The 13,585-nt window shown below is 33.3% G+C and overlaps 1 protein-coding gene and 1 long non-coding RNA gene across 2 annotated transcripts in view; one reads left to right on the forward strand and one right to left on the reverse strand.

Annotated features, from left to right (window-relative positions):
• LOC106617927 (uncharacterized) overlaps positions 1-13,585 on the reverse strand; it is a 45,602-nt gene that overhangs the window by 23,005 nt on the left and 9,012 nt on the right. The window contains exon 2 of the mRNA XM_014235399.3: positions 917-1,329. Within this exon, the coding sequence (XP_014090874.3) occupies positions 917-1,329 (413 nt within the window). The remainder of the gene's footprint in view (positions 1-916; positions 1,330-13,585) is intronic.
• On the forward strand, positions 11,723-13,568 carry LOC138855968 (uncharacterized). Its single transcript, XR_011395103.1, has 3 exons — positions 11,723-12,115; positions 12,198-12,730; positions 12,807-13,568. It is a non-coding gene; the product is annotated as an uncharacterized lncRNA (long non-coding RNA).

The raw sequence follows: 13,585 nt of genomic DNA on the forward strand, positions 1-13,585 counted from the left end.
GAAGCGTTATGAAGTGATTTCTCAAAATTTCACCAAATATTAAATATATAATACAAAAATTAAAAATTTATAAATATGAATTTTAGTTTATAAATATGAATCTTAATGAAAAAAAATAAAAATATTTAAGAACTGATTTTAAAAAGTAAATAAATTTTACCATATGTACATATATGTATAACCAAACATATGTATGAAAAATATATGTAAACAAAGCAAAAATATGTAAATACTGAAAATAATTTGCGCGATTTCAAAATGATTGCAGTACATATGTATTTTTATAAATAAAACAAAGTAATTTTCTTTATAAATTTAAATATATGTATTAGGGTGGCGCAAAAAACCCGAATAATTTTTTTTTAAGTCTCGTGTGAAAATATGATATTTTATCATGTTTTAAGAGCCTTGTCCAAATGACAGCTCGAAAAAAAATTTTAGAGCTCGCTCAGAATTTTTTAAGATTTCAAAAATCACAAAAAACTCGAATTTTTTTTCTCGTTAGAGTATAATTTTATAGACCAAAAAATAATAAGTTCCTGAAAATTTCAGCTCAGTATTCGGATTTTTTGCGCCCCCTTAATATGTATATAGGTAAAGTAATTAAAGCAATTTTATAAAATAAATTTAATCTTAATTGAAAAAAATAAACTAAATCAATTAATGCATACAAATTGAAAATAATACAAAAATAGTTTGAGAAACTCAAGTAAAAAATGTAATTGTAAAAAAACCAGAGACCAAAAAACTGGTCTGGTCTTGCTAAAAAATGAAACAAAAATAAAAATGTCCAAAAAACCAAGTGTCCACTTATCAAGCCAAGAAAGGAAAAAGATATAAAAAAAAACTAAAGTAACAATAAAATAATTGCAATATTTGCTTACTTTCTAATGACTTAACTGCATGGTTAGCTCACCTTATTCTGTGACGCTTCCGGCATTTCCTCTTTAATATGAATTTGCGGTTCAAGTTTTACTGTTAACAAGCCGGCTTCGGCCATGGCATCGTGTGATAACATTTGCTGTTGCAATTGTTGCTCACGCTGTTGTTGTTGCTGCTGCAATTGCTGTTGTTGCTGCAGATGCTGTTGTTGTTGTTGCTGTAGATGTTGCTGTTGTTGCAATGCATGTTGATGTTGCAATTTCTGGCGCTGTTTTTGTTGTTCCAGCAGCTGCTGTTGTTGATGTTGCTGCTGCTGATGCGGAGGATATGATTGTAAATGCTTAGAAAAATTCATATAACCAGCGTTAGGATTCATATTTGTGCTTCCTGTAGCAATGGCTTCATCGACCGTACTAACTTTATTGTACGTATCATCTGTGGGTTCGGCTGTGAAACATAGAAAATGAAAATCATTCGACATAAGACTCATTCGTGAGTTCGTAACAACTTGCCGAAGCCATACAGACACAAACACACACAACTACACACATACTTACAAAAAGCAAATAGATATCTATAGTGTATATATATATATAATCGAGTTATAATACATAGTCGGTAAGAGAGGCAAGAAAATTTGCCATATAATCTAAGTATTGTATAAGGGAAGGCAAGTCAAGTCAAGGAGAGTCGAGTCGAGTCGAGTCGATTCGATTGGAGACGAGTTGCAGGCATGTAAATGTGGGGTGAGAGACAGTGAAGTCATTAATCAACAAAATTTTGTTACTTCAATTTCGCATAAAACACCAGCAACAAATACAGGCTGACAGCACCAATACACACACACATACATACTTACATATACTCACACAGACAAATAAGTATGTAGTAAGTTTTTTGGTTTGGCCTTTGCGGTATGAGTGCAAACAACTACAAAAATACGCTCATCAAAGGAACAGGGATATTTAAATCCGGATAATGGATGAGATTGTTGGGCTTATAAGGGCAGTATCGACCATTGCTATCCATAGAATATTTATGAAGAAATATACATAAGCACACAGAACACACAAACAAATATTGGAATACAGTTGGTATTGTTGTTACTTATCGGGAAGCAAGTGTAGAGCGTTTTGCCTCCACACCCAAACAATTTATAAAGAGTTGAACAACAGAACTTGTATAATAAATTACAAAACCAAGATGATGAAGAAGAAGAAGAAAACAATAAAACATAAAATAAGAAAACAAAAATGCTGTGTAAAGGCAGCTCAAGATTGCTTGCCCCGTATAATATACATATGTACATATATATATACATATTTACTTTATCACAGGTTCATAGCTAAATCGATTGTAATTTGCTTTTCCTAAAGGTAGTTGAAAACTTTTCTCTTCTTCCTTAGATAAAAATTAAACGAGTAGCAATAAATTGAGGTTAGAGGAAATTGGAACTACCCTTAAATGTTTGAGACTGAATTTGCGCTGTAGAAAATTAATTTTGATGTAATCTGAGTTTGACAAAAATCTTGTGTTTGGATTTAGTTCTGATGCTACAATGAGTTATACAATGAATTATCATTAAAACAATTGCAACAGCTGTATGTTCACAGACTAAAAACGATTGGAATTTTCTGCATCTTTATGATGATTTTCTGTATAAACTATATGAAATTTTATGATGAAACCAAGAGAATGCGAGAAAAACATACCCGAATTATGTTAGCGACTTATATACAGTGGGTCACAGCTTATTTGATACAGCAGTCGATATAAATTTCGAATCCTAATATTTTCTAAACTGAAAGGAATATTGAAAAAATTTAAACGCTATATTATAGAGTAAAGAATTTCATATATATAATCTACTTCATTTATTTCAAAAATATTTTATTTTCAAATATATGTATATAAAATTAAAATTACTGCTTAATTTCAGGTCACAGCTTATTTGATACAGTTCAATTCATTCTAAAATAACATAAACAAATCACTTTCCATCTTAAATTTTAGTATTTTGTGTGAAAGCCTTTCGCCTTAACAAGAGTCTGGATCCTGGTTGGCATTGATTGGACTAACTTTTGTGTGGTTTCTAGCGTAATTTTCTGCCATTCCTCTAGTAGCGCCTTGTTCAATTCCTCTTTGTTCGAAATTTTGTGGCTTCGAAGGTTTTTGTCTAATAATGCCCACAAATTTTCAATAACATTCATATCAGGTGACTGTGCCGGGGGTGTCATCAAATGGAGACAGTTCCATATGAGCCAGGATTGAGCGACTGCTGCTTTGTGTTTTGGGTCGTTATCTTGATAAAAGCGGAATTTTTCTTTTATATCAAGATTCTCGGCACTTTACAGCAAATTCCTTCTTAGGATATTAAGATACATATTTTTGTCCATTGTCCCTTCAATAAACTCCACATTTCCTACACCGGCTGCGGACATACAACCCCAAACCATCACAGTTCCACCGCCACGTTTCACCGTATCTTTTAAGTTCTCCTTATTTAGCTCCCTATTCTTTTTTCGCCAAGCGTAAGACATGCTGTCGGACCCAAAAAAATTTAATTTTGACCCGTCTGAAAATATAACCGTGTTCCAAAAATCATGGGTCTTACAAACATGTTCCCGAGCGAACTTTAGTCGACATATTTCTCTTTTTTTACTAATAAATGGTTTCTTACGAGCAACTCGGCCATTAAAATCATGTTCGCGGAGTACGCGGCGGATAGTTTCAGCATGCATGTTTTTCCTAATTCTTGCTGAACATCTACAACCAATTTTGGAGCCGATAGTTTAGGGTTTACCTTGATTTTTTGAACAATATAGCGCTCGTCGGTAGCACTAAAAATTTTGTTTGGCGCGCTTCTGACTTTATTTTCCACTCGATTTTCATGTAAATATCGCTCAATGATGTGATGTACAGTGGAGGCACTAAGGTTCACAATTTCACCAATTTTTCGAACCGATTTACAATTTTTAAAATGGTTTATGACCAGTTCACGCTGCTCAATTGTTGTTACTAGAGGAATGGCAGAAAATTACCCCAGAAACCACACAAAAGTTGGTCCAATCAATGCCAACCGGGATCCAGGCTCTTGTTAAGGCGAAAGGCTTTCACACAAAATATTAAAATTTAAGATGGAAAGTGATTTGTTTATGTTATTTTAGAATGAATTGAACTGTATCAAATAAGCTGTGACCTGAAATTAAGCAGTAATTTTAATTTTATATACATATATTTGAAAATAAAATATTTTTTAAATAAATGAAGTAGATTATATATATGAAATTCTTTACTCTATAATATAGCGTTTAAATTTTTTCAATATTCCTTTCAGTTTAGAAAATATTAGAATTCGAAATTTATATCGACTGCTGTATCAAATAAGCTGTGACCCACTGTATATACTTATGTACTTCTCATCAGAGTACAGTTGTGCAAGCATAACTTCTAGAAGGCTTTCAAGTTTAGTAATCATGAAGATACATATTTACATACATATGTATGTATGTTGAAAAACCACGAAATGATCTTTATTATGATTTTTATCTGTCTTCAACCTGACAGATGCTATAAATGTCCGATCTGAACAATTTCTTTCTTCGTAAATTGTACCGTTACTTTCGGCAATAATCCATGCCAAACGTGAAGAGCTTGATGTTGATCGTTCAGTTTGTATGTCAGCTATGTATATGCTATAGTCGTCCGATTTAAAAATTTATTGTGTAATTGTGGCCTTGCCTTAAGCAAAAATTCGTGCAAAACTTTGTGAAGATACCTCATCACATAAAAAGTTTTCTATACAAGGACTTAATTTTGATCGATCAGTTTGTATGGCTGCCATATGCTATAGTGGTCCGATTCCGGCAAATGAGCAGCTTATTGGGGAGAAAAGAACGTGCGCAAAATTTTTGATCAGCATCTGAAAAACTGAGGGACTAATTCGCGTATATACAGACAGACAGACATGGCTAAATCGTCTCAGCTCGTCACGCTGATCATTTATATATACAGGGAGCTTTCCAAAGTAAACAGGACTTTAAAAAAAAAGATAGAACAAATGGTTTTATCGGCAAAATCAATTAATTTTATTCAAAATAGTCTCCTTCTGCTTTAAAACAGCTTTTTGCACGGTCCAAAAGCATGTCGAACGAGTGTTTTAGCGCGTTGCCCGGTATGGCTGGTGCAAGCCTCGTGAATGGCCTCCATGTCTGCATAACGCTTTCCTTTCATCGGCAAATGCATTTTTCCGAAAAGGTAAAAGTCGCACGGTGCCATATCAGGTGAATACGGGGAGTGGTCGCCACTCTGCTACGGGATAGACAATCATTGCCATAAACTTGTTTCATCAATTGAAACGTTTCGGTAAAAGTTTTACCAATTTTAAAACAAAATTTAATGTTGGCTCTTTGTTCGAAGCTCATTTTCGCACCGATGACAAAAACATACTGTAACTTAAAACGCAATAACTTCACTTCCAATAGATGAAATGTCATGAAATTTTTAGGATAGCAGATTCTAACGCACTAGACGACATATAGATGGCGCCACTATATTTTGCTTTGTTACTTTTTACTGTTTACTTTGGAACGCACCTTGTATGTATACTTTATAGGGTATCCAACATTTGCCCCTGGGCGCTAATAACTTCATGGCAATATTAGTACACGCTGTTAATGGTATACAATTACATAAACTAGTTAAATTTTCAGGTATTTACTCTACAGCGCCTAACGACAGTTCTTGATAAAAGTAAACTGCAGACTCAGTTTACTGATACACTAAAATCAATTTAGCAAATTTTTGAAATATTTCGTTAAAACTTAGTTTGTCAGTTTTGTGCGAGTTTAGACAATTTTAGTCAAGAATGATAGAGACAAGATCATAAATGTCATAAATGAAGTGAATTATCAAAGTTTCAGAATAAATGTCAATCAAGCCTTCTTCGTCTTCCATTAAAGACGTATTTCCTGTCAAATACACGCTAAAAAACTAGCAGAACGATGTCGTAATATCTATTTCGATTATTCTTGATTTTAGATAAAGTTTCAATGGTTTCACGCTTTTATAGATTTATATTTGTATTACTTGAACGAACTTTCTAACACGGCACATAGAATTTGTATGAATCATCCCTCAAAAAAATCCATTTTGGCAGCATGAAGTTGATTGATGACACGATGTGAAAGAAGGGAGATGATAAAATTAAAAAATCCATAAATATTGCGATAAGTCATTGTTTTTGAAATATGCTTCAAATATCTTATTAATCTTCACTACGCTGTAAAGAATAATGTAAAGATAAAGATACGTTGGATGAAGAGAAAACGTCAACGTCATTTGACGAATATTTTTTGAAATATCCTGCCTTTTGTGACAGACGGCAAAATGACGTGATTATATAGAGTCAATTAGATCTTGATGAGGTATTTCTGCATTTCAGCTACGCCTTTATCGGAACCGCTGATATTGGACCACTAAAGCATATGGCTGCTATATATACAGATCTATTTTTATTTGACGAGATATCTTCAGAAAATCTACACAAACTGACAGATAAGAATCAAGTTCTTTACTTCTTATTTGTGAAGGGTATTATAGCTTCGGCGCAATCGAAATTATGTATTATCTAGTTATTAAACGTTATATTAATTTCAAAACTTTTTGTATTTGTTAACTCTTACTGTTCTTATGCTTCTTTGAGAGCAGTTATTTTATGAATCAGGCAAAGAAAAATAAACTTTGACGTTTTTAGAACACATTCTTTTTCAAACAAATTTGGGTATCAATAAAGTAAATATTGATTGACAAAGAAAAAATCACGAAGACAAAAGATAGGTTATATGCAAATACGTTTTATTATCCTTACCTATCAACTAAACGGACTTAACCAAATAATAAAGTTGCTTGAAAGGAGAGGTCAAAAAAGTGTCTGTCGTCAGTTTTCATAAAATATCATAATTTCCTCCAGCCTAGTTGACTAATTTTATTTCATTTAGAACATTAGGAGGTGTGGAAGATATGATATTCTCAGAGTTATTGATCTAATGTTTCATTAGCATACTCAGCGTATACTTTGGATTTTACTGATAATCTAAAAAAATTATTATTTTCGAAAAGGATTTCGACAAAATAATTTTTAGGAATGTTAGGAAATCTAAAGCAAGTTTTTTTTTCTGTTTCGAGGAGCAATTTAGCACATTAAGATAAGAGAAATAAAATTTTTCTTAGGTGAATATATTATTATTATTTTAAAACAACAATTTCTTACATTTATATGTATATTTTGCCTTTCGATTCAGCAATACGTTTATTAACAAACTTATTTTCTTTCCAAATTCCACCTTTCCAAAACACAAACGCAGAACAATTTGGCTCTAGTCATCTTAATGTTCCAGCATGTGCTACATTTTCTGTGTTTAATACTGTAGATACCTTTCAAAAACAATGTAGTAAGTAATGGACGGCAATATTAATATTGCATGAAGGAGATATGGGAAAAGAAAGATGACTTGTGATTTCTCTATAGGTATATACTTGTAGTATAACGAAGAAATGCTTATTGTATTCACTGCTGAATGACACAAGAGAGAAATATTTCGATAACAATTATGTATGTATTACAAATTGGCTAAAAATTCTAACTTATTAAACTCGACAGAGAAAAACATGCAGAAAAGCAATTCGTGCTAAAATGCTCTGTTTTTTCCGTACTTTAAACTGATGAAATAAATTCTGATTTTATATTTTTCTCCAAAAACAATTTCCGAAACTTTTGTGAATTCCTGACAACCCTAACTATTCATAAGCTGTCATAATGATGAAAGATGATGCGCCCTATCGAATATTTATGTATATATGCATATATTTATAAGTCATAACATATTTCATAAAGGGCATAGTAAACATATTCACATAACGGTTGTTTGTAATAATATGTTGGAATTGAAGCACATATAGAAATTTTTAGCGCTTGTTTTATATTGTATATATAGATATATGTATATATGTTTACACACATTTAACTATCCGTGTTTATGTAATCTCTAGAAAGAAATTAGATATCGAACCCACAATATCATAATTCAATGAAGCTTTCTGAGTATATCCCCCTCAACATGTGATAAACACATTCCAATAAGCATGTATACACATACTAAAAGAGTTTTTAACAGGTATAGATAAAAATTCCTCCTTCTGATGGCCTTACAGCTTTACTGGCATCTGTCTAATCTGCAGAAAAGCGAAAATTGATTTATTTCTTGGCTCAAATTTAACCGAAAGTCGAAAAGCTTATACCGCAGTGAAAAAGCTGTGTGAAAGATTCGGTTTAGATATTCTATAGTACCGTGTATTGACTAAAAACCATATATGACTGAATACAGTTAAATTTTTCTCAGGAAGACTCTCATTTTCTAGCGATGCTGTTCAAATCCAAACTTATCGCAGTTAAAAGTCACCACTTTATTTGACGTTCTAATGAAGGATGCGAAAAATATCATTTCTAAAGCAGTCCGTCCACGGCAGACAAAAGATAAGAAGGAATACCAGACTTGTAGGGCTCGTCAATTGTCAAATAATACCAAAACGTAGAACAAAGGAGAAAGCCAAGATCATGTACAAGGGTTCCGAAGGAAAACATGCATGCTTTTTACTCTCATGCTTGAGGTCACACCTTATTGCCATTATATGCGTGCAAGATGGGCATTGCACGCAGAAAGTACACTGAAGTAGGCTTAAGCGAAACGCTGGAACCCTTCTTCTTCTGTCTTCTTCCGGCCTTGTCTAGAACTCCCTTAGATAACTTCGAGCTTCGCTTTTCAAAGGACTAGATAAGGTATGAAAATTAGATATTAAGACTCTCTTAAACTTCGAAAAAATTGTGTTGACGACCTGTATGACGAATATGTTACTTCAGTACTGAATCTCCATATGGCATTACATAAAACACTCTCTGAATAGTTTCAAAAAATGCTGTCGAGTGGACAATTTTACGTCGGAAAAAGTTCAGTTCCGTTTCTTTGTCCGATTGGAATGGACTGTGACAGAATCCGAAGAAAAATTTCTTGAGGAAAATTGTTACTACAAATGATGATCGCATGAACAAGTCAAAATTATGGTTTTTGACAAAATGGCTTTGAAAAAATGCCTTAAAAATTTGAAATTATGGTATTTTTCGGTCATTACCTGACAAATATATCCAAAAAGGTCGTGTGAAAATTTCAAGTCGATCGCAACACAATTTAATTCTAAAAGAATGGAAATGATAAAAGAGAAATCAAAGTAATAATAACAAGTAAGGATGGGCTAAGTTCGGATGTAACCGAACAGTTTATACTCTCGCAAAGTTAAATGGTATACTTGTTTTAGAGATCTTTGTGGATCTTGCCGCCTTGTTCTATGTTGACCGATATTTTCGGTAAAAAGTCAACTAGAGGCTCTGGGGTTCACATATTCAGTACCTATAGGCTTGAACAGATTTGGTTCTATTTTGATAATTTTTGGTCACAAGGTGGCTTACTTTAAACGTATTATTCACGCAAAGTTTTACCCCGATATAATTATTGTTGCTTGATGTGCATACTGAAAAGTGAAAAAATCAGATGGATTGGATGAAATTGGTGTTATATGGGAAATAGGCGTGGTTGTAATCCGATTTCGCCCATTTTCGTCCTATAACATAGAAATATGAGAAGAATGTTATGTACCGAATTTGGTTGAAATCGGTTAAGCAGATCTTAATATATGGGTTTTCCTCGGTGGTTCCTATAAAGTAATCTCATACCATCCCAGAGATAAAATTTAAAATGTAATGTGTCTCTGGCGTGTTTAGTGCTTGATTTTTCGCGCTTTTAGTAGTTTTTAACAGTACCGTTATATGGGGAGTGGGCGGGGTTGTCATCCGATTTCACCCATTTATACACCGTACACATTTGCTTACAGTGAATTTTGTTATTATAGCTTCAGTGGTATAGAAAATATATACATTAATCCTATTAGGGGGCGGGACCACGTCCACTTAAAAAAAAACATTTAACTGCAGATGCCCCTCCCTAATGTGATCCTCTATACCAATATATATAATAAGAATCTTGTATCTTGTTGTGGAACTTAGTTATGGCCATTTATTTGTTTTTGATTAATAGCGTTTTGTGGGCGTGGCAGTGGTCCGAATACGCCCATCTGCAATACCAACCTTACGGTATCAAGAAACATGTGTACCAAGTTTCAAAAAGATATCTCAATTTTTACTCAAGTTATAGTTTGCACAGACGAACGGACATACAGTCACCCCCGTCTCTTCATCCTGGTCATTTATATATATATAACCCTATATCTAACTCGATTAGTTTTAGGTGATACAAACAACCGTTAGGTGAACAAAACTATTATACTCTGTAGCAACAAGTTGCGAGAGTATAAAAATTATTAAAAGATTCAATCACTGTCTGGTTCGATCGTTTGTATATCAGTTGATGAAGTGGACGGTGTTTCCGGAATTGTTGATGACGTCTTCGGTCTGACGTATAATATTGACTGATTTTTCGAAGAAGCTCGGGGTGCGATTTTAAGTGATTAAGATTTAATTCACTATTAAAGCTCTGGTTAATTTTTGTTCATGAACAAGTGAAAATATGTTTTATTATATAACGAAGAAACAATAAAGAAAATAGATGGTCATAATATTATAGCAGTTGCAATTTACAAACATTTAATGAACAATTTGCATACATCAAAATAATACAATTACTTTCCGTGGCAAGTAAAAGCGGAAATGGATAACCTGAAGAATCAAAACTATGACTTGAAGCAATTTGAAGTAGAGGCAAAATAATTTCGAAGTAAATATTTCATTTTACACCTCAATTTTCGTTTTCTCACTTTTAATTGTCTTCAATATGTCAATCAGGTGACTGCTAGGAATATCTTGAGGCTTAAACTTTACAGTTTAGTCATGTAAAACTATTTGGTGGGGTGCTCGACTGGGAAAAAATTTAGAAAACGTTTATTTTCCTTATATAAAATAATATTTTTTAAGCATCAGACACTACTTCACATAAGCTGTTCGAACAATTCACTTATATTTCTCAGTATATAGGTGACAAACGAATTGATGAATGGAAAATGGAACGGATTTTGCCGGAAAAAATATGGTCTTGATTCTAGCCGTTTCGGAGAAATTTTGCTCACGCACTGTGAAAATAGAGTTTCGAGAATTTTTTTGGGGGCCGATTACACAAAGTAAAAAATTCTTACAAATACGCTTTTATCTTCGAAACTGTTCGGCGTATTAACTTTAAATTTTCGGAGAATATTCTCATATATATGTATATTTGATATACATATGTATGTGCATAAAGAAAATTCGATTTTTTGAAATTAACAACTGAATATAATCCTTTAAAATGATCTTATAAGAATACAAATTATACTATTAGATAACTTACGCTCTCTGAGAGCAAATTTTCCGTTTTTCCGGTGTATGAAAAAGAATTTCACATATTGACAAAATTTTCGTGTATCGAGCATACCGTTTACTGTCTTAAGATCGGTTCAAAACAATTATTACTTCTAACTTTTTTTTTATTTCATCAAATACTCTCGGGTAATCTCAAAGTAATTTGACGGTATAGAGAAAATCAAACCACGTTGAAACACTCATACCGAAGTACCGTTACTTGATAGATACATACAATAAGTACAAATGAACAAGTGAAACAGGCGTTACCCTATCGATAAGAAACTAATTACATTGAAGCTGCAAAAAGAAACGGTACGAGTAAGTAACTAACTAATGAGACAAAAACGAAAAATATAGACAAACCAACCAAAATGTGTTAAAACAAGTACAACTTAGCAAAAATTAAAAATAAATTTAAAAATATTATTATAATATAGCACAAAAATTACAGCAACCGCAAAATAAAAAAAGTGATAACAACCACAAATGTATATATAGTTAAACAGAAAACAGTTGGATCGATTGAATGGCTATTTAAGGTGGCTGGATATATAAAATTAAATGACACTGGCGTTGCGCGCAAACAAGACGGCAAAACTATACGATGTACTACGATGCACGAGTTACGAGTACGGTACAGTAGATGCCAAGCGAAATGATTGCCCCAGAGCAGCTAACGAATAAGTAATCAATTTAGAATGTTTTTTTGTTTTTATCTTTTTTTGAAAATTACTGTACCTTATATATGGTATGTATGTAGAGAGAAGGTATGTAAGTATTTGTGTTGGTATTGTAATATGTATGGGTTATGATTTCATAAAATGTATCTAACTAAGTATCACTCTACTTATAGCTATATGCGGACAAAAGCGACGGACAGTACGTTGTGCCATTTGGGATAGCTGGATAGCTGGACAGCTGCAGAATGAGAGAGAAATGTGAAAATTTTGCCATTTTATTACACAGCAAGAAGAACGATTTTAATATGATAATAATTATAATTTATTATACCATTTCGAATTGGCAAAACGAGTGTGTAGGGCAAGGCACACAATGGTATTGTAGGGCGGCGGACCAATAAAGAAACAAGCAACTATAAAATATACTAAGAATAGTAAGTTAGTTGGTATACTTACAAGCTACAATGATTACGTATAAGTATAGATATGGATAGAGGTATAGAGACGACTACATTCTATTATGTTATGGAAAGTGTAGAAGACGACGTGTACAGAGACTGGCATTGTACAAAGTACAGATACAGAACACAATGTAGCAGAAATCACGTTGGAGCACAGAGCACAGAGCTCAGAGCTAACAAATCAAGCATCCATATACGAAGTAGAAGTAGAGTAGAGAGAAACGCAAACAAAAACATACTTATAGGTAGGTAACGAACGTCTACACATACTAGCTGTATTTATATAGTAGCTACATATAGAAATAAAATACTTTGTTGAAGCGAATCCAGTTGGGTTGGTTGGTTGGTTGGATGACGATGATGACGACGACGTTGAAAGTTGATTGTAATGGCAGATAAATACGAATACGACTGTGTTGTCGTCGACGATAGTAGAACGACGATATGAAACCGACCGGCTTACAGACGACACGAATGCCGAAACAAATGTGAGAATGCTGTTTTGCGACGTAGCAACGTGGTGGACATTAAATGGGAGGCGTTGGCACGCCACTGATTTATAAAACCAGCTAGCTAGCCGCCAGGCAAACCACCGAAACACTCAGGCAGTCAGGCAATGGAGCCACAGCTAACCAACGAACCAACCAAGCAACGAAACAAGTAACCAATCTATAAAACCAGCCAACTACCTATACAATACACAGCTAGTGTGTACCTATACAACTGTGGATACTTTAAAAAGTTATATTACAGATACACGCATACAGTCATGAAAAAATGTATCCATACAGCTAGAGATAGAGGTATGCATACAGCTAGCCAAAAAACTGATGTTTGCACTTACATAGCATATGTATGTAGAGTGCACTTGGACTCGTCGTATAAGTCGCTATAAGTAAAACGCTCTATAAAGGGAACATTATATATATATAGAGATACTATATGTAGTTACTGATGTAGCTGTTTGGCAATTCGTGTAAATATCTCTGCAGAATATTGTATCTCATGTGCTATGTGTAACCAGCGAATGTATCTACTATATACATATATATAAATATAATATCTATAACAAAATCTATACACCATATAATCCCACTTGG

This window comes from Bactrocera oleae, chromosome 3 (genome assembly GCF_042242935.1).
Source record: "Bactrocera oleae isolate idBacOlea1 chromosome 3, idBacOlea1, whole genome shotgun sequence".
Lineage (NCBI taxonomy): Eukaryota > Metazoa > Arthropoda > Insecta > Diptera > Tephritidae > Bactrocera > Bactrocera oleae.